This window comes from Rhinoraja longicauda, chromosome 8 (genome assembly GCF_053455715.1).
Source record: "Rhinoraja longicauda isolate Sanriku21f chromosome 8, sRhiLon1.1, whole genome shotgun sequence".
In the NCBI taxonomy this organism is placed as follows: Eukaryota; Metazoa; Chordata; class Chondrichthyes; order Rajiformes; family Arhynchobatidae; genus Rhinoraja; species Rhinoraja longicauda.
Genome location: NC_135960.1, coordinates 46,242,494 through 46,264,792, shown reverse-complemented (window position 1 = coordinate 46,264,792; position 22,299 = coordinate 46,242,494). Strand labels below are relative to the sequence as shown.

At 39.2% G+C, this 22,299-nt stretch overlaps 1 protein-coding gene across 3 annotated transcripts in view; it reads right to left on the bottom strand.

The window, feature by feature from the left end:
* Window positions 1-22,299, bottom strand: part of baz2ba (bromodomain adjacent to zinc finger domain, 2Ba) — a 185,235-nt gene that overhangs the window by 11,178 nt on the left and 151,758 nt on the right. For all 3 annotated transcript variants that reach the window (XM_078403833.1, XM_078403835.1, XM_078403832.1), the window contains 9 exons: window positions 21,448-21,662; window positions 21,287-21,361; window positions 19,785-20,028; window positions 18,289-18,351; window positions 16,169-16,313; window positions 12,898-13,574; window positions 5,169-5,430; window positions 2,365-2,520; window positions 2,017-2,180 (listed from right to left, as the gene is read on the bottom strand). In XM_078403833.1, the coding sequence (XP_078259959.1) occupies window positions 2,017-2,180; window positions 2,365-2,520; window positions 5,169-5,430; window positions 12,898-13,574; window positions 16,169-16,313; window positions 18,289-18,351; window positions 19,785-20,028; window positions 21,287-21,361; window positions 21,448-21,662 (2,001 nt within the window). The remainder of the gene's footprint in view (window positions 1-2,016; window positions 2,181-2,364; window positions 2,521-5,168; window positions 5,431-12,897; window positions 13,575-16,168; window positions 16,314-18,288; window positions 18,352-19,784; window positions 20,029-21,286; window positions 21,362-21,447; window positions 21,663-22,299) is intronic.

Sequence of the window (22,299 nt, the reverse complement as noted above, 5' to 3'; positions counted from 1 at the left end):
CAAAACAAGATGGATTTATATATTTTGGGTTTATGCATTTGTGGTGAAAGGAAGGAGGATCATCAATCCTTTCTTTCCTTGTCTCCTGGCAAAAATCACTAGATAGACACCTCATTTTAAGCTGATACCTGTTTTGAATGATGAGGCAATCCATTTTATAATTAAGCAAATACTTCAGGTAACTTAAATCCATCACCATTAACCTTCCCAACTATTTACAGAGCTGAGACATTTCTGACAGCTCCTCACAAATAAAAATCACCACAGGTAGACATGGTGGCAAAGAAATAATTTGGCATCTTTGCCTTCGTTGGTCAGCACACTGCCTACAGGAGTTGGACATCATGTTATAGCAGTACAAGACCTTGGCAAGGCTGCAGTTGGAGTACTGTGCAGTTCTGATCACTCTACCATTGGAAGGATGTCATTAAACTGGAAAAGGTGCAAACAAAATATGTAGGAAGGAACTGCAGATGCTGGTTTACACCGTAGACACAAAATGCTGCTGTAACTCAGCGGGATAGGAAGCATCTCTGGATAGAAGGAATGGGTGACGTTTCGGGTCGAAACCCTTCTTTAGACTGAGTCAGGGGAGTGGGAGACACAGAGATAAGGAAGGGTAAGGTATGAAAACAAGACACCATGGGGGATGTAGTTCAAGGAAAATGTAGCATAGATCATTGTTAGTTAAGGGAAGGTGACAACGAAGCATAAAGAGATAACATTTAATCAGGGGGACAGCCAGACTGGTGCAGAACTAGGATGGGGAAGGGATGGAGAGAGGAAAGCAAAGATTACTCGAAGTTAGAGAAGTCAATATTCATACCGCTGGGGTGTAAGCTGCCCAAGTGAAATATGAGGTGCTGTTCCTCCAATTTGCGCCAGGCCTCACTCTCATAGTGGAGGAGGACCAGAACAGAAAGGTCAATATAGGAAGGGGTGTTAAAGTGTTTAGCAGACGGGAGACCAGGTAGGTTTTGGCGGACTGAGCGGAGGTGTTCAGTCAAACGATCGCCAAGCCTGTGCTCGGTCTCGCCGATTTATAGGAGTCCACACCTGGAACAGAGGATAAAGTAGATGAGGTTGGAGGAGGTGTAAGTGAACCTCTGCCTCACCTGAACAGACCTGAAACAAGATTTACAAGGGTGTTACGAGCAGTTCAGGATACAGATAGTTCTGAGGAACAGAACCCTGGTGTAACCTGTGGATCTCCTGATTTCTAAACTCCTTATATTTTGGCAAACCATTAAACACAACCAGACTCCTTTCTTTGTCCATTCTCTCTTATCCAACTTATTATTGGATCTATCAACTCACTCTGGTGCCAGTGAGCAAAAAATTGAACAATTGACTGGAATGAGTGGATTGTTACCTGAATTGCATTTAGAAGAATGAGAGGGGATCATATAGAAACATATAAAATTCTTAAAGGATTGGACAGGCTCAATGCAAGAAAAATGTTCCCAATGTTTGGGGAGCCCAGAACCAGGGGTCACAGTTTAAGAATAAGGGGTAGGCCATTTAGGACTGAGATAAGGGAAAATTTCTTCACCCAGAGTTGTGAATCTGTGGAATTCTCTGCCACAGAAGGCAGTGGAGGTTAATTCACTGGATGTTTTCAAGAGAGAGTTAGATTTAGCTCTTAGTGCTAAAGGAATCAAGGGATATGGGGAAAAAGCAGGAACAAGGTACTGATTTTATATGATCAGCCATGATCAGATTGAATGGACGTGCTGGCTCGAAGGGCCGAATGGCCCACTCCTGCACCTATTTTTCTAGGTTTCTATGTTTCTTTCTTTGATTCACGGATTGAGCAATCTGTCTGGTTTTATTCCAGCATTTAATACAAGAGGCATTGTTGCACCTGCTTTAATTGTGAAATTCATCCTGTTCATCTTTGATGCTAATTATTATTTCATGCATTTTTAACAGTATTATGTAGCATCCTTTTGCTTTCATCTTTTCATGCAGGCTTTTATATAGGTTTTCACAAAATGCCTGAAATAGTCCCCGTACCTTAATTTGCAGACTTGCCGATGCTACTTTCCTCTCCAGCTCTTCAACTTGCTGAAGAATAGCTACATCAATTTCAAATGCTTGATCTTCTATTGACCAGTTATGCACAGCTGCATCAGTGACCTGGTTTTCTTCATCGTCTTTACTTATTTCAAATATTGCAACTAAATGAGAAACAATTTCAATTGTTTAAAACGCTTTTGATGCTTTTAGTTCTCCTATTCTACATTCAGAAATGCTGTAAAATTTATACTATCAATTTAACATTTAATAACAATTAATTTGAGAAAATCAAAATAAATTCTATTAATCATTCAAATGCACCAGAACAGTGTTTTAACAACATACCATCTTTACTTCTGACGCAGGCCTGGCAGATGTAATCCATGTGTTTTTGAAGTTGTTTCTGCAAAGCCTTTTCTCTTATTCCCCTGAGATTAAGTACTTTAAATAAAGTTTTCAGCTCCTCAGGATCAGTAATTCTCCACCAGCCTCGCTGCATTTCTTAAGGAAGAAATGAACAGTTGATCCCATTAAAGACTTATATTACACACCATCCTTCAATATAAAGATTCAAACAATTCAATGGCCTGAATGGCAACAGTCAAGATAATTCAGCAGCTCGGATGTTTTATCAAAGGACGTAGCTAAAGGCAACTAGATATATAAATGTAATTCCACCACAAAGTGCCAATAACAACAATTGATTTTATCTAAAATATTATAATCAGAGGCAGAAAGTACATGCGATGCAACTTAAGAAATCCACTGCTGTCAAAAGTCATTTTAATCTTTCTTTCCAGATATTTGGAATACAGAAATCCATACCTTTTGGGACATCAAGGGCAGGTTTCTGGATGACTTAGTGTGATTTACCTTCACTTTTGACAGTGCCAGTTGTAACAAACTAGCATCACATGTCTGGGGAGAAGAGTCCTCAAATACTGATTCCCTGGACATTAATTTTTAAGGAGGTGGTAACACTAGAGCCTTCCTTCCAGAGGAACGGATAGTATACTTCCTATGCTGCAAAAAACTCACGAGGTTGATTTTGAGGGCCAAAAGTGGTTAACTGCAAAGTGCTCAGTTCCTTGGGCAGCTTGCCAACAACCTGATGCACAATACTGTAGTTCATGAGGAGACATAAGGAACTGGAGATGCTCGAATCTTGAGCAAAACACAAAGTGCAAGAGAAACTCGGGCAGCATATGTGATACAAGGAACTGCAGATGCTGGAATCGATCCTTACATCAATCTGAAGAAGGGTCCCAACACGAAATATTGCCTGTACATTCCCTCAACAGATACTATCTGATCTGCTGAGTTCTTCCAGCTCTTTGTGTTTTACTGCTGTGCATGAATTTGAATCTACTTAATGCGAACTGACGAATCACTTCCAACAACATAACAGCAGCATACACATTCATGAAATATCCCAACAGTTCTCTCCATTCTCTTGGGCCATATTGGAAACCTGGACAGCTGCCATTCTAGCTCTGGATGCCATTATCGATCAAGAAAAGCTTCCTTAACCTAATGTCATTTCTGCATTTGGTTCTCATGTAGAAAAATACTTAACTGGAGCATTAAAAAAGGTAAACAAGCATGTGAGAAGTCCCAAGGGCTTGCATGGCACGACAGAAAATTATTTGTGTTGATTTATACGAATGGAATAGAGCTATTTAATAAATTTGTTTTTTGATAATTTGGCGAGCCTGGTTATACTTCTCATAAAGAACAGAAAGCACAAGTGAATTAGCTGGCAGCGCAGTGTAATGATAGGTACTTGAGATACAAAGGATGGTTTCGGAGAAAATTAGAGACACTGGTTCGATCCTGACCTCTGATGCTGTCTGTGTGGAGTTTCCCTGTGATCACTTGGGTTTCCTCCAGGTGCCTCCCACATCCCAAAGACATGCGGATTTGCAGGTCAATTGGCCTCTATAAATTGCTCTTGGAATTCGTAATAGTGTATAGTGAGTGGAAGAGAAAGTGGATAACAAAGATCTAGTGTGACTGTGTGGATCAATGCTCAGCATGAACTTGGTGGGCTGTAGGGTCTGTTCTCCATGCTGTATGTCTAAACTACATTGAAATCATATGCATGCAAGTTTCAGAGAATACATCAGCGTCACTTACTTAAAATTATCACATAAAATTGCAAGATATCACAAATAAATCATCTTAAAAAAGATGGTCTGAAACAGTGGACTTCTCTGGATTTGCATTTCTACCCAAAATGGGAAATTCTGCGCATATCCTTTAGCACTAACTGACCACAAGATATGCCTGGATAATATCAGTAAGAGCATCGGAATGGTGGTCTTCAAGAAAGTGGTCATTTGGACACAGCTTCACATTGTATTGAAAAATTAGCCCAAATCACACATCAGCACGGACACTTGAGAGCGGCTCGTGTAGTTTAACTTGATGATACGGTATACTTCCATGATCATTTTTGTGATAAATAAATAAATAATTTAATTTAATAGAATATGTTTGTATGACTAAATACATTCACAACCTAAAGAAAATGATTAACATTGATTGACCTCGCCTTGCCTCCCCTCCCCCCCCCCCCCCCACCCCCCACCCCCCACCCGTACCTCAACCTCCCAATCCCCGATCTGTTTTATTTAACCCAATAAAGTCAGTTTTCACAACCATAAAAATCCACAATGACTTACTTTTGGGAATTATTATTTCCAAATCAGGTCTTTGTATTAAGGAGTTAATCCTCTAAACAGCACTACTTACACCAACAATGAGACTGACTTAAAACTAATGATATACATTTCACATTTTGGCACAACCAAAATGCTGAACATGGAACTGTGACATCTGGGAACAGGGAGCTGGGAACATGGAACTGTGACATCTGGGAACAGGGGCTGGGAATGTGACGTTCAATTGGAAGGATTTAGACTGTAATTTTAGATTGCTAGGCCGATCACAATATTGAACTTTATTAAACAATATCAAACTTCTGAAAGATGCCAAAACAAGGAACTGCAGATGCTGGTTTCTATCAAAGATAGACACACAGTGCCGACCTGAAACATCACCCATCCTTATTCTTCCAGATATGATGTCTGGCCCGCTGAGTTACTCTGGTATTTTGTGTCTATTTCTGAAAGATGCCTTCCACTTACCTTCTGTGATTGGTCTTGGACTTGGATAATCCACTGATTTTGCTACTTCAACTATGCAAGGTGCACTGTTCAGCAGTTTTTCGTTTTGTGGTGCTGGTGATTCATCTATAGAAATACTGGGTAACAGAAAAGGATTGACATTTCCTTCTGTTAATCCAAAGCCAACACCAAGGCCAGGTGAGGAAAAGGCAATACTTGGACTGAGTACTCCAGGTGGCCATCCACAGAATGGAAGTCCTATGAGAGGTATCCCTGGTTTCATCTGCAAAAAAAAAAAAATTTATGTGAATGCCTCAAACAAATAATATAATGAAAAAGTTGACAAGAAACCCAATCTTGAAAATTATTAAAAGCACAGAGCAAAAACGCTGACCATTGTACCACAATTACAAAACAAGAAATCTTCCTTTGCAATTGATGTTCTAAAAGCAGCTTGGACAGTTTTCCGGGAGTGTTCCATTGATAAACACATACCCCTCTGGAAAATTGCAAAGTGTGCAGTACATGGATACTACAATTCAAGGCACATGGAGTAGAATTGAAGAGTAAATTGATCTCAAGTTAAATTGGTAGAATTTGAAAGCAAAAATAGGAACCATCCTGCCAGGGCTGCAGAAGCTTATTAGTTGCTCAAAATGGTTCTAAAACTAAAGAAACAAATTGGTCTCTTAAATCTGTACCAGCTCTTTGTAGCAGCCATCCAACTAAACCCACTCTCATAGCCCTGCAATCCGTCCTTTTGGATATTTATCCAGATCCCTCCTGAACACTACAAAATGAATCTGCCCCCTTTACTTCCCGCTGGAGTGCATTGCTAACCTGAAACAAACCTCGTTTTTTTTTCATGTCACTTTTAGTTCTTTTACCACCTTCATTCTATATCCCTTAGTTCTTAACTCATCTGCCAATGGGATTAGTTTCTCTCTCTATTCAGCCTAGACACCCATTACTTAAACAACAACTTCTATCACCCACTCCACCAACATTCCCAATTCCTATTCAGTGCAACACACCACGAGCTTCTCAAGTCTATCCACATGACCAGTCCCTCAAACCTAATTTCATTCAAATAAACTCCCTCTCAAGCTGCTACATCTTTCCTAAACTGTGGCTCCCAGGATTAAATGATACCCCAGCTGTGGCCAAACCCAGTGGTTTATAAAGGTTCATCATGACTTCCTTGCTCTTGTGTTTTGTGCCTCAATTTATAAAGCGCAGATCTGCTATGTTATTGTAGTCACTTCTTCAATCTGCTCCATCTCTTTCAATGTATAATACACATGTATTTTTCTTCTTATGGTATTTATCTCTAACACAAGCTGGGCTAGATGTAACTAGGAAAATTGACAGGGGATTACATCTAGCAAAAGCTGGGCAGGTCATAGAGTGCTGCTGCCACACAGCTCCAGTGATTTAGGTTTGATCCTGACCTTGGGTGTTAACTGTGTAGAACTAATATGTTCTTTCCTTATGGCCGAGTGGATTTCTCTCAGCTGTTCCAACTTCCTCCCACATCACAAAGACGTGCTGGTTGGTTGGATGGTTGGTTAATTAGCTATATTAATTACTAGTAGTGCAGATGAGTGGTAGGAGGAATCAGGAGGAGCTGATGGTCACACAAAGGAGAACAGACTATAGAGAAATACACAAACTGATGGTAATAAGTCCAAAAGTTCATGTTACAGGAGCAGAATTAGGCCATTCAGCCCATCGAGTCTACACTGCCATTCAATCACAAACGGCTGTCTGTGGCAATGAATTCCACAGATTCACCACCCTGACTCAAGGAATTCCTCCTCATCTTTCTCAAGGTATGTCCTTTTATTCTGAGGATGTGCCCTCTGATCCCAGACTTTCCCATGAGTGGAGACATCCTCTCCACATCCATTCTACCCAGGCCTTTCACTATTCACTGTTTCAATGAATGCTTTGATAAGTGGGATAGATTTGATGAGCACTAAGGAAGCGGAAGAAATTAAGCATTGGTAACTTATAACATCGTACATCCACAATCATCAATTCAAACTACCTTGTAGAAAATCCAATGTTCATTAGTTTTTAGATATGTCAGAAATTCTAAAATATCTTTACCTAAACTATTGAACCACCGTGCTACTTTTGCAAGGCTTTAAAATAATTATTCAACTGCAAGCATTACACAAAAGTGGGTTGAAAATACATAATTCAAAATGAGACGTATGAAATATTGATACGTCCAAAATGGACAGGTGACCTTCAAGTCCACTACATTCATAAACAGTCTTTGCACACCTTGCATATTCTCCCAGACCTTCTTAATTAGGGGCCAGATACTAAAATAGTGTTTCTCTATCCTTTTCAAACTTTTCATTGGATGTAATAAACAGCTCTGTTTTAGCTCCACGAGATTTGACTAGTCGATTGTATTAAATACCACCACCACTGTGAAAATGTGTATCACTTTACACAGCTGGAACTGTTTTTTATTTAAAAAACTGTTTATCTTTGAATTAATTTGAATGAAGGCTGATAAATCCCCAGGGCCTGATGGTCTGCATCCCAGGGTACTTAAGGAGGTGGCTCTAGAAATTGTGGACGCATTGGTGATCATTTTCCAATGTTCTCTGGATTCAGGATCAGTTCCTGTGTGTTGGAGGGTAGCTAATGTTATCCCACTTTTTAAGAAAGGAGGGAGAGAGAAAACGGGAAATTATAGACCAGTTAGTCTGACATCAGTGGTGGGGAAAATGCTGGAGTCAATTATAAAAGACGAAATTGCGGAGCATTTGGATAGCAGTAACAGGATCATTCCGAGCCATCATGGATTTACGAAGGGAAAACCATGCTTGACTAATCTTCTGGAATTTTTTGAGGATGTAACTAGGAACATTGACAGGGGAGAGCCGGTGGATGTGGTGTACCTCAACTTACAGAAAGCCTTGACAAGGTCCCACATAGGAGATTAGTGGGCAAAATTAGAGCACATGGTATTGGGGGTAGGGTACTGACATGGATAGAAAATTGGTTGACAGACAGAAAGCAATGAGTGGGGATAAATGGGTCCCTTTCAGAATGGCAGGCAGTGACTAGTGGGGTACCGCAAGACTCGGTGTTGGGACCGCAGCTATTTACAATATACATTAATGACTTGGATGAAGGGATTAAAAGTACCATTAGCAAATTTGCAGATGATACAAAGCTGGGTGGTAGTGTGAACTGTGAGGAAGATGCTATGAGGTTGCAGGGTGACTTGAACAGGTTATGTGAGTGGACGGATGCATGGCAGATGCAGTTTAATGTGGATAAGTATGAGGTTATCCACTTTGGTGGTAAGAATAGGAAGGCAGATTATTATCTGAATGATGTCAAGTTAGGAAAAGGGGACGTACAACGAGATCTAGGTGTCCTAGTGCATCAGTCACTGAAAGGAAGCATGCAGGTACAGCAGGCAGTGAAGAAAGCCGATGGAATGTCGGCCTTCATAACAAGAAGAGTTGAGTATAGGAGCAAAGAGGTTCTTCTGCAGTTGTACAGGGCCCTAGTGAGACCGCACCTGGAGTACTGTGTGCAGTTTTGGTCTCCAAATTTGAGGAAGGATGTTCTTGCTGTTGAGGGCGTGCAGCGTAGGTTTACTAGGTTAATTCCCGGAATGGCGGGACTGTCATATGTTGAAAGACTGGAGTGGCTAGGCTTGTATACACTGGAATTTAGAAGGATGAGAGGGGATCTTATCGAAACATATAAGATTATTAAGGGGTTGGACACGTTAGAGGCAGGAAACATGTTCCCAATGTTGGGGGAGTCCAGAACCAGGGGCCATAGTTTAAGAATAAGGGGTAGGCCATTTAGAACGGAAATGAGGAAAAACTTTTTCAGTCAGAGTTGTAAATGTGTGGAATTCTCTGCCTCAGAAGGCAGTGGAGGCCAATTCTCTGAATGCATTCAAGAGAGAGCTAGATAGAGCTCTTAAGGATAGCGGAGTCAGGGGGTATGGGGAGAAGGCAGGAACGGGGTACTGATTGAGAATGATCAGCCATGATCACATTGAATAGTGGTGCTAGCTCGAAGGGCCGAATGGCCTACTCCTGCACCTATTGTCTATTGTCCATTGTCTATTGGACTTTCTCATTGAAAGGTAGGGCTCTGAGGAGCGTTGTAGAATAGAGGGACCTAGCAGTACAGGTGCAGAGTTCCATGAAAGTGGCATCACAGGTGGATAGTGTGGTGAAAAAGGCTTACGGTACACTGGACTTCATTAGTAATGGAATTGAGTAGCTTTAGGTATATTATTATTGGCATGTGTACTGAGGTATGTAAAAAGCTTTGTTCTGTATGCTATTCAATCAGATAAGATAATATTATACGTCAATACAATCAAATCAAACACAAGTACAATAGGTAGAGCAAAGGAGAAGATACAGAGTGCAGAATATTGTTCGCATCATTGTAGCACACCAGTTCCATAGACAGATTCCAATGTCCACAATGAGGCAGCGGGGGGAAATCAGCTGGTCCTATCTTCTGGAAGGACTGTTCAGAGAGGAAGAAGTTGTTGCTGAATCTAGTGGTGCGCGCTTTCAAGCTTCTGTATCTTCTGCCCAATGGGAGCAAAGAGGAGGAATGACTGTGGTGGGACAAGTCAGAAGTTGAAATGTTATGTTGTTATCACCCACCTGTCTCCGTCTCCCAATTGCACCCCTCCCTATCCAGGCTCCATCATCCTTCATCCCTTCTTTGTTCACCTTTCATATATTGGTCCATCTCACCCCTCCACTTCTTCCATTTATACTGGTTATCTTTCTTCTCCACTCTCAGTCCTGATGCAGGGTCTTGACCTGAAACATTAACAATTGCTTCCCTCTCCCCACCCCCAATCCACCATGCTGCTCGTCCTGCTGAGTTTCTCCAACAGATTGCTTTTTGCTCCATATTTAGTTAGTTTCCCATATTCATAGTATTCAACTTAATTGTTTGGTAGTGATTCTCAGATTTTTACCACTCAGAAAATGTTCCCAGTATTCAATTTTTGATTCCTGACTGTCTATCCTGAATTTACAAACACATGTCCAAAAATGTTTAACAGTTTCACTGCTACCGAATTCTATTTCTTTCCCCCACATTCCATGGCTCCTTTAAGCTACAATTCCACTTTTAATAACTTGGGAGCATGTATCCTGAATCTCAGTGAACCTCTATCACATTAATTTTCCTTTGCATAAATGGCAATCTTATTTGTCTGAATTAGCTTTATATCACTTCTAAATACAATCTGCATGTATGTTACTTCTTCCCGTACGTTGTTGTACATATCTCAGCTCCTGCTAGTCTAAATAACTTTAACCTTTAATCCCAATTCACCCTCTCCTGATCTATTGTAATTTTGCCAGTCATTCAGATTGCTAATTCCCAAAACCAGTTTAGTTTAGAGATACAGCGTGGAAACAAGCCCTTTGGCCTAACGAGTCCACGTCAACCATCAATCACCCATTCACACACTAGTTCTATACACTCCCTGAACACTAGAGACTTTTTATAGAGGCCAATTCATGTACAAACCCGCACATCTTTGGGATGTGGGAGGAAACTGGAGCACCCGGAGGAAACCCACACAGTCACAGGGAGATCGTGCAGACTCCACATACATAGCACCAGAAGGTAGGATTAAATGGTGCTGTGAGGCAGCAACTCTACCTGCTTCATCACTGTGCCACCTGTTACAAAATGAACGTTCAAATTGGAAAAAATGCAGAAGAGATTCACCAGGATATTACTTGGATTTAATGGCTTAAGATATTGGCAGAGTTTGGGACCTTTTTCTATAAAGCACAGGAGGCTGAGGAGGTGATCTTGTTGCGGTGTACAAGGTCATGAGGGGCATGGACAAAGTGAACTTATTGTTTTTCTTTCCCCCCCCAGGGTAGAGGATTCAAAACTAGAGGGCCAGGCTTAAGTTGAGAGGAGAAAGATTTAAGAGGGATCTCAGGAACAATATTTTCACTCAGAGGGAAGTCTGTATCTGGAATGAACTGCCAGGGTAAGCTAAAGAAGCGGATATAAAGACGACTTAATAAAAATATTTGGATAGATGTATGGAAACAAATGTTTTTAGCAGGCAATGGGCCAAATACAGATAAATGGGATTAGCCCAGTATGTCAACAGTAGGCTGAAGGCCTGTTCTGTGCTGTAAACCTCTATGACAGTGCAGTCCATTAATGGGAAATCAAACACATGAACAAGAATTTAAAGTTGGAATTGTAGAGGCATCAGGAATCAACATAGCCATCTGAGGACAGGGAAAATAATGAGCAATTGGTACAAAATACCAACAATCAGCTAAAGACCCATTTACATTCATTTATATGCTCATTATATTTGTCTGTTGAAAGAACTGATAGACAAGAAGCAAGAAGATATCGTTTTGATTGACTTCATGAAGGAATTGAAGGACTTCATGAAGTATTGGCTAAGTAAAAATATATATGAACGGCATTTTTAATACCATTTGATGGCATGCAAAGGCATTTGCCAATGAAATTAAATTAATGGATGCACTTCAAAGGGAGTCATCGTAGACACAGTTCTGAATATCCCAAATTTTATTTTGGTCACAGTGAGAAAGGATTCCTTGTTTTAAATTTAGGAATATTCCAATGTTGTGGCATGTAGGAACCCAATGGATAGAATGTTTCAGCTATGGAATTGTGTGAAATATATAGATTTGTGTGAAATATATAGATTTGATATATAAAAAGAATATTGGAGTTGAGAGAATAGCTTTCAACTGCAGAGTGTTGCTCGCTTTAAGGAACAGCTGCTATAAAAAAAGTAGGGGAACAGTTTCTCTCTCCATTTTTGTAATCTGAGCTGCTTTTTATTCAGAATATGGCTTTGTTTTAGATTTCCAGCATCTATGGTTTTTAACCTGCGTACTACTAAGTAACAATCCCATGAAACTTTTTCTGTATATTTTTTTTAATGTGTAAACATTTTAACTGTCACATTTTTGTGATTAAGATGCATCTTTCTTGGAATAATTCATGGACAGTTTTTAGAAATGCAGCACATATAATATGCAAAATTACTATTTCATGCAATGGTGCTCTGTAATGGTACCTTACACTAGGAGGCCTAGTGACGGAGCACGTTGATATATTAATTAACTAAATTAACATGGATTTCCTCTTTTGTTTCTAAATGATGGTCATCATTTATTTCTAAATGATGACCATTCAGAAAATGGTCCAAAAAAATCATGGAAGTAGAGGGACTAGATTTGAATTACTTTGCCAGAAACAAAAGAAAGAAATCTGTGCAGAGCCTGTAGAACTAAATGAGTTGGCGAGGTTTGGGCAATAACTGCTTTGAACACACATTTGGCTCCACTTACTTCAATGAAAACCAAACACAGAGGAGAATATTAGTGGCGGGTGATGCTATTTCAAGTGCTAATGCTAATGGTCACAAGCAAATTTATTTTGTATGAACATTTCCCAGTTCATCTAACGGAGCATATTGACAAAACATGTACACGTTCAAAAGATAATTGCCAAAACAGAGGATCTCACCAAAAATCATAAATTACATTTAAGGGCACAGAGCAAGAAAAATGGACAATGCCCGTGCATTTTAAGAACAACAAGATCCTCAACTCTGAAGGAGAAATAATTGACATTGGTAAAACAAGAGTTTGTTTTTCTGTAATTAATCAATTTAAAATACTAACTATATAAATAAAGATAAAATACACACCTGTAGTGCTGATAATGCAAATGGATTGAGTCCCAGTGGATTCTGGAGAGATCCCAAACCCAAAAGAGATGAGGACGAAGACTGGGAATTAAGTTGCGATTGTGCCATTTGTTGCAAGGAGGTTGGAGGCATATTCGAGCAGGTGATGGAAGATTCATCACAAGGCATTCTTGGTAAGAGACTGAACCACTGTCCACCTTTCTCTGTAAGTACTTTCAGCAACTGGTCATTTTGGAGTAAAGGAGAGTTGTAGAGTTTCCCTGTGCCAGCTATCAGTGGGTTAAATAAGTTTGCACACGGGTCTATCTTTTCTATGTTGCTGGATGGAATAGTAAGCTGGGAATTTGAGATGGAGTTCTGTGAGACACAATGACTCGGAGATGACGTTGGTGTTGCATTTATTTGGTTCACATTTTGTTTCTGAGTCACAAAATCCGATTCAGGAGGCATTTTTGCTACCTCCAAAAGCTTACTCAGTTTAGAAAAAGAACCTGGCTTTTGTAAGAACAGGTTAGTGCTACTTCTTTCTTTTGAATCATTTTTGCATAAATCATCACAGTTAGTTGCTGAACAAGAGCGGCTCAATTTCTCTTCAGGTGGCTCAGGTGGCTCTTCCTTAATCTGCAAACTGTTAGCATTTTTTAATTTTTCTCTCTCTTTCATCATCTCCTCAGAACCTGAAAATTAAAAAAAATTGTTTTATTTAAAATTCAACATAGATACATTAACTATTTAAATGTAGTAAAATAGCTCAGTTCTATTTGAAACAACATTGCCCTTTGACATCCAGCTTTTGTTTAGCATGGACATCTGTCCCACTTACATTTTCAAGAAACAAACTGCAGGATTACTATAAAACAATGACGCATAGATGTAAACTAACAATAACATTTTCATGAAAGGTAGCAAAATGGAGTCATTTAGACTGAATATCATTTTAGACCACAATGTCAGGGAGAGTTCAGTGTATACTTTATTGGTGCACCGTGTTGGAGCCATCTGCATCTAGTTACAGGTGACCCATTATGATAGTCAACAAGATCATCGTAAGATTGGGAAGTGTAATATAGACACGCAATAGCAACTTCTCTGATAGCCTAAGATTCTTCAAGTATCTGGAGAATAACCCTGTTATTAAAATGTAAACACTTAATCAAAATGCGGTTTAGTTTCTCACATTGCTTGTGATGTTGTTCTTTCCTGTAAATTCACATGTGACTGCCATAGGCCATAATAAGACAGGCTAACAATTGTATTTCTTCCTGGCTCTGTACCCTACCAAACAAAAAAAACTATTGATCTAAACGACAATTTAAAGGCAAGGGAATATAAAAAGAGCTCATCGTGGGACCTGGATGATACAGACAAGTGGTCTGAAGAAGGGCACTGACTCGAAATGTCAGCAATTCATGTTCTCCAGAGATGCTGATGGACCCACTGAGTTATTCCAGCACTTTGTGTCCTTTAAATGGTGTTATAGTACCTTGTCTCAACTACCTCCTCTGACAGCTCATTCCATATACCCACCCGCCTGTGTGTGAAAATGTTGTTAAGGTTCCTATTAAATTTCTCCCATCTCACCTTCAACCGGAAGGGACAAATACCTACAGAAATTGATTGTTATTTTACTGGATAATGGTTGGTTCAAAATCAAGTGTGAATATTGCATCACAATAAAAGATAGGAACAAATACATTAAAATAATGGCAGATAAGCATGGAACAGAGAGTTCTTTTTTTTTTAATCAGTTATCCATATGTTTACAAATTGCAAGCAACTTGAACTAATTTCAAAACCACACACTTAAATATGATAAAAGTCATATGTTTTTTCTGTTAGTAAGTAATAATAGAAATGAAAATTTAATGATAAATCCAAAATGCCTTAATGTCTTGTCTATCAAACATTTTTGTGTGGAAAAGTATGTTGCCATTCAGGATTTTCTGTGGTTCTGTTTAAGTTGTATTGACAGTTGAAAACTGGGAGCTGTGGATATAAAACCTTGCATCCAGTATCTCAACAAAGAATATGTTTCAAAACATGCTGACACCACAACACAAACACATCTTTTATTCCACAAGGCTGTCACCAACAACTAGGCAGATTATGTAATAAGAATAAAATCCGATTTACAATACAATGTGGAAGTACGAACACATATCACTTTAATAAAAGGAAGAATTCCTCAGTATTTTCTATATCTGCACATTAAGGGTTGGATGAAGTGATAATTCATATCTGTTTGCAAGAATTGAATGAATGCAAGGCAATTATGATTTTAGTGAAGCTTTTTGAAAATAGAAAGAAACCACTGCATATTTTCATCTGTATTTCAAATATGATGGTAAGATGTTGCCACTTCTTGCACAAGATTACAAACTAACGTATCATATCCGGGTCCCAGTGGACTAGATGACTGACAAAAGGAATACAATTTATTCTTGTTTATTGTCAATATTTCCCTTCAGCTACAACAACTAAAGTCTAGTTAACTAATGTCCTTCCTGAATATCAAGGCCTGGAAATTTGGAAAGGAGTTACTGAGGTTTCCTTAATTCATCATCTTAGATTGATTGTAATAAGTGCATTTGCAAGTGCAGATATACCAACAATAAATTACTTTTAAGAGCGAAGATAGACACAAAATGCTGGAATAACTCAGCGGGACAGGCAGCATCTCTGAAGAGAAGGACTGTGTGATGTTTTGGATCGAGACCCTCCTTCAGACGAAGAGTCAGGGGAGAGAGAAACTAGAGATATGGAAGGGAAGGGTGTGAAAACGACAGTTTAAAGCAGACGATGCTCAAAAAAATGTTGGCTAAGGGGTAGTGACAACGAGGCATCCAACCTGCAAAATTAATCAGGCGGACAGTGAAAATAAATTAGAGAATTAGGGTGGGGGAGGGATGGAGAGAGAGGGAAAGCAAGGGTTACTTGAAGTTAGAGAAATCAATATTCAAACTTGAGTTGTAAGTTGCCCAAGCGAAATATAAGGTGCTTTTCCTCCAATTTGTGTTTCGCCTCACTGACAGTGGAGGCAGCCCAGGACAGAAAGGTCTGCATGGGAACGGGAGTGGGAGTTAGTTTAGCAACCAGCAGATCATGTAGGCCTAGGCGGATTAAGCAAAGGAGTTCAGCGAAAAGAATGCCGAGTCGTGCCGATATATAGGAGTCCACACCTGGAACAGCGGATCCAGTAGATGAGGTTGGAGGAGGTGCAAGTGAGCTTGAGAGTTACGCAGTGAAAATAAGAAACTTTTTATAACTTTACCTTCTGCGCTTTCCATGCCTTCAACAAATACACCACAACACTGGGGAAGTACCCAGTAGCGTCGTTTGTAGCGATCCTGTCCAAATGTCATGGCTCGCAACGAATGGGAGGCCTCAAACAATTTCTTACGGTACTGGCTTTGTTGCTGTTCAAATAAAATATCTGCCGTCAATGAGTTCCATCTTTACAAATACATTTTTAAAATAACAAACATGCCATATTTCACATTATACATAACTGCTATAACAGGACAAGATCATTTGCAGAATTCTAATTAGTACAAAATTATATCCACAAACTACTCGAAGTTAAATGTAAAATATATTTTCTTGATTAGTTCGGCTTTAGAATCCACTCATTGACATCAGAATGCACAGTTTGAATTTCTATGGAAGCTTCAGCACAAACGAGTTTCAATGGGTGAGATAAAGGCAGGAAAAAAGAAAACTTAACGGCAGTTAAGGTGGGAATGGTGACTAAAATTCTGATCAAAGTGTCGAGTTTCAAGGATTATCACACAATAGGAGAGGTTTACATGCAAAGGTGTGTAAGAAAATGTGATCAGGCTGTGGGCTTAAGGCAGGTAAATAAGTGATCGCTAGTGACAAATAGGAAAGAGACGATGCATAGGTGCCTGAGAAACTGAAGCCAGAACAACCAAGCTTGCAGATGTAGGGTTGTTGGTGGGAGCGGAAAGAGACTGCAGCTTCAGTAAGATTCCAGCAATGTGTACGTTGAGAGTAAACATACAATTGCTGCCCCCAAAAGTTATGCCACAGCTCAATTATGCTCATCTTGCGTTTCACCAAGATCATTTGGTTCCAGGCTTCATCACAGCTTTGGACCAGATACAGAATCAGAGTTGAATTCCAATGATGTGATGCCATGACAATAATGTCAAGGCAGCAAATAACCCGAGTGCGTCATTAGGGAGCCCTGGTAAAACTGAAGCAAGTGGGAATCAAGAAATGTTTGTGGGTGTTAATTTAGAGGTTATTTAATTCAGTCCCAGGATATTAATGTCGTAGTATTCCAGGACAATGTTCTGGGCCCAATCATCTTCAGCTGTTTCAACAATGAGCTTCCTTCCCTCATAGGATCAGTTGGGAGATGTTCAAGTTATTTTGCCAGCAACCGAAAACAAAGCTGCCCTGTCTGCATGCAACCTGACCTGAATATCACAGCGAGTAACATTCATTCCACACTGATCCTGGGCAAAAAATCTCCAAGAAACTAAACATCTTCTCTTGATTTTCAACATTGCCAACCAACACCTGCCATTGGACAGTACTCATTAAGGCACACCGCTTTTCTTTTCTTGCTTTTCAGGACAATAGTGGTTTATCTCCAGAACCAGGGGCCACAGTTTAAGAATAAGGGGTAGGCCATTTAGAACGGAGATGAGGAAAAACTTTTTCAGTCAGAGAGTTGTAAATCTGTAGAATTCTCTACCTCAGAAGGCTGGGGAGGCCAATTCTCTGGATGCTTTCAAGAGAGCTAGATAGAGTTCTTAAAGATTGCAGAGTCAGGGGGTATGGGGAGAAGGCAGGAACGGGGTACTGATTGTGAATGATCAGCCATGATCATATTGAATAGCGGTGCTGGCTCGAAGGGCCGAATGGCCTACTCCTGCACCTATTGTCTATATCTCATCAATCGCATTATAGCCAATTTGGTAACAAAAACATAGCATTTCTATTTTTAATGTGAACATGTATATTTATAATGTCAAAAATGTAGTTTGAATGTTTGCTTTTAGCATATATTAAGATATACGGTCTATTTAAATGTATCATGCAAAATGCATCAACAGAAAACTACATTGAAAAGTAGCAACTGAAGATCCATGGAGCAGATTTTCATTCTCAATTGCAACGTGCAAAAATTCATTTATTTTTGAATGAATTCATGACCAAACAGTAACTTATCCAGTAACAAGCTGACAGGATGCTCGATTTTATGTTGCTTCTTCCTTTTCCTATGAAATGTTCTTGATATAGTATGGAAAACAGAGCTCAAGGCATTTAGTCCCAATGTACAAATACAAGGAAAAATAAACAAATAAGAATATTAAATGCTAATAGAACCAAACTGCATTATGGATGCAAAATGATTTCTACCTTGCTCAGTTTTTCAATTTGCTTCTCCAATTCCTCCACACTAGTCAACTGTTCCCCATCATCCTAGAAAAAACAAATAACTCTAAATATAAACGTATTAAGCTTCAACATCTGAGAAATGTACAAAGACTTATTGAATCTAGCACATGAACCATGAACAAATTCAACTCTAATTCCAAAAGGACACATTTTTAATTTTCCACAACACATTTATATGTGAGATCACGAGCATCAAATATCATTCTTTATCATTGTCTGTGCCAAAATTATTGATAGAAATCTCAATAAACATGCATTTGGTCTTTCAAAAAAAGGGGAAAATAAAATGATCCATTGAAACAGAAGGGATGCTTTTTCAGAAAAGGGTTTCAAATCATTCCACTTTATCTTTTCTTATTACAATGTAACATGCAGCATGAACAATGCCTTCCCATGTCAAGTTATCATGTCAAACTAATTGGCCTACAAATACCAAAGATTAATATTTGCCATTCTAAACCTTTCATCATTAGGTTTACGATTGTGATGTTATGGTATGGTGGATTGCCAACCGATTTAGATAAAGCACACAGCGTTACAGCAACAAGACTCAGACAAGCACAGAAAAAAAAATGCAGGTTTATGACCTGATTTGGCAGCAAAGCGCCTGACTTGACCTAGAAGTTTTCTTGGTTGGTGGATATTTCTTCCAACCCAATTCTCTCCACTCTATTCCCACCTTTGATGGAACCATTTAACAGAACCCCTTACCACTGGTAATCTGTTGCAACAATTGCAGGCAAAGAAATTATTTATTTGCCTGCAATCTGCCTTGCACACGATTCCCAAACGATTTCCTCTCTCCACAGCAGCACAATGCGTCAGGCCTTGCAACACAGTAGTGTATGTAAATTTAGGCTGAATGGCCAAGCCACAATTTGCTGTGGGCCAAATGTGTGTTATGTTTTATGCATCACCTATATAGATGGTCATTGTGGACAATAATTTTTTAATTGAAAAGCCACAACTTTTAACAATTCAAGAGCTAAGATGAATCTTCAAAGTGTTCTCAAATGAGCCTCCTTATGAACTATGGAAACATACCAATTGTATTTTCATAGAAATTTCAAGCATATCTCAGAAACAGAACTAAGGAAAATTAATACCCAATTCGTAAGGTAGAGATCATGTACAGATAGCAAATTGTTACAGCAAGTGCATAAAAAGATTGCATCTCAATGACTATACTGGCTATAACACTAATAATTTTATTTGCATCTTATTCGCTTTGATCCTGGCTTGATTGCACCAAATTAAATAAAAGTGTAGCATTAAATACACTCAATAATCTCAAGCGCATTTGCAGATTTTATTTTTTGCTATTCTAAATCAGCAGTAAACCATTTCAATTCTGTGCCAGAGTCAACTGTTCTAAAGGCTACTAACTCAGGACCCTTGTGGTTTAGAGTCTTCATCCATGCTCTTGATTATAATACAAATAATACTGGTCAACTTACCTCATCTTCAGCAATTTCTATTTTCTTTGCCTTCTTTTCTTCATCTTTATCCTCTTCATCATCGTCATCATCGCCCTGATCATCGCTGTCATCGTCATCGTCGTCGTCATCATCACTATCCCCACATTTTCGCTTTCTCTTTCGGCCAGGAGTGGGTGTGCCCAATAACCGCTGATCTTCATTACTGTCCACACCGCCAATTGACTCCTTCTTACCAGTTCGTTTAGCATGAATAATTTTAAGCCTAGGAACAGTTAAATTGTGTCAGTATTCTTCAAGACTAGACCATAAGACATAGGAGCAGAATTAGCCCATTCGGCTCATCGAGTTTGCTCCACCTTCGATCACGGCTGAACTATTTTTCCCTCACAAACCCATTCTCCTGCCTTCTCCCTGAAACCTTTGACCCCCTTACATATCAAGAATCTATCAGTCTATGCTTTAAAAATACCCAATACTCCACAGCCACCTGTGGCAATGAATTCCACAGATTCACCACCCTCCGGCTAAAGAATTTCATTCATCTCTATACTAAAGGTACATCCTTTTATTCTGAGGGGTGTGCCCTCTGGTCCTAGACTCTCACACTTCTAGAAACATCCTCTCCTCATCCAAGACTAGACAAGAATGTAGTATTTATGGCCGTCATAAGTGTTTTCAAAAAAATATTTCTGGGGAGACAGAGGAAATTCAGCATGTGTCCAATGATTCTTACTAACTTCTGCAGCATACTGTCAGTTTGCACCACATCTTGCTTTGGGAACAATTCTGCCCAAGACCGCAAGAAATTGGATAGTTGTGGATGTAGTTCAGTCCATCATATAGATCAGACTCCCCACCATTCACTCCATCTACATTTCACACCGCCTCAGAAAAGCAGCCAATATAATCAAAGATCTTTCCCACTATGGTCATTCTTTCTTCTCCCTGCGCCAACCAGGTGGAAGATAGAGGTGTGAAAGCATGCACCACCAAACTCAGCTTCTCCCCATCTGTTATCAGGCTTCGGAATAGTCCTTGCGCAAGCTAGGTTATATCTGATTCTCCTCAATCTTAATGAAGGCATCAGACTTTGTCTCTGTAACTGATGCGCTACATTGCTCAGAACTATATTCTGCACTTTATATCTTTCTCTTCACTCTATCTATTGTACTTGAGTTTAGCTTGATTGTATTTATGGATAGCATTATCCGATTGGATTGCATGTTAAACAAAGCTTTTCACTGTACTTCGCTACACATGACAATAATAAACCCATTCTACTGAAGGAAATCATACTTTTCGTCACCCTTTCCACATAAAATGCCATCCAAGAGTACATGATTTCTTTTGCAATAATGCCAATTATTCTGACAGATAGATTGGGTAGAAACAACGCTAACTAATAGAAGGAAAAAATACTTCTTAAAAACAAGTTTAATACCCAGTAATATTGCCAGGTAAAATGAAAATACAGATAAAATAGTCACAGCTGCAAACCCCAAGAAAAGAACATAACTTACTTCCGAAGTTTGCCTTCCACAATCCACTTGTCTCTTCTCAGATTGGACATATGATCAATATTTTTATCAATTTCACTAGAAAAAACAAAATGCAGTTTAACAGCAATCTCGTTTTAAAGGAGACTTACTTTCCATTAACAAATTCAAGTCAAAACACTTACTTTACCACAACCTTGCTGCATGCAAGTTCATTAACCAAGAATGCGAATACAGAAGCTTTTTGAACTGGAGTGTGTGCCTGGAAAGGTTTTGTGTTCAAACTTTCTGGAAGTTCAGATTGTCCATTATGGGCCTCCATGTAGATCTGCAAAATCTCTGAAACTGTGTCCTTGTTTATCCTGACATTGCTGATATGGTCTCCAAGAAAAGTTTGTGCCTGGAAAATATATATTTAAAATAATATTAAATAAATTACCCTTGCTGTCTAGTTCATTCCCAAAATACAGTCCAAGTCAAAACCCACACTGAAATGGAAAAAAGGTGCTCTCCAGTATTTTATGCATCAAAGATGAAGAACTATAAATTAAGTTGTGCCACCTAATGTAATTACTGTCTTGAGCAAATGGAACCATCTTGCTTTTATTCAGTTAGAAATGAGAATAGTTCTGGTTTTTCTAGTTAGAACCCCTTCGTCAGCGCGTGAAAAGAAACAAAACTACTTTGAGGTATTTAACACATTTTAGAAGCAGCTGGGCATAATGGGGACTTCTTGTTTACAAAATCTAGGTTTCCTTCTTTCCAACTTAAATGGACAGGAGAGGAAACACTTTTATTTATAGGAGACAGAATTAATGTTGAGACAAAAACATGTAGTATTCAGAATCAAAAATGTGACGGTTATGAAAATGGTCAGGTGCAAGCAGCATTCTTTGGAGGGACAAGCACATAAACAGCCCATTTTGTCAGATACATAAAGCTGAGTTATACCTGGAAAACAGAAATTGTTCAGCATGGTGCTTCACAACTTAAACTGGTCACATGGGTTTCATACCCCAGCCATGTGATTGCAAAGA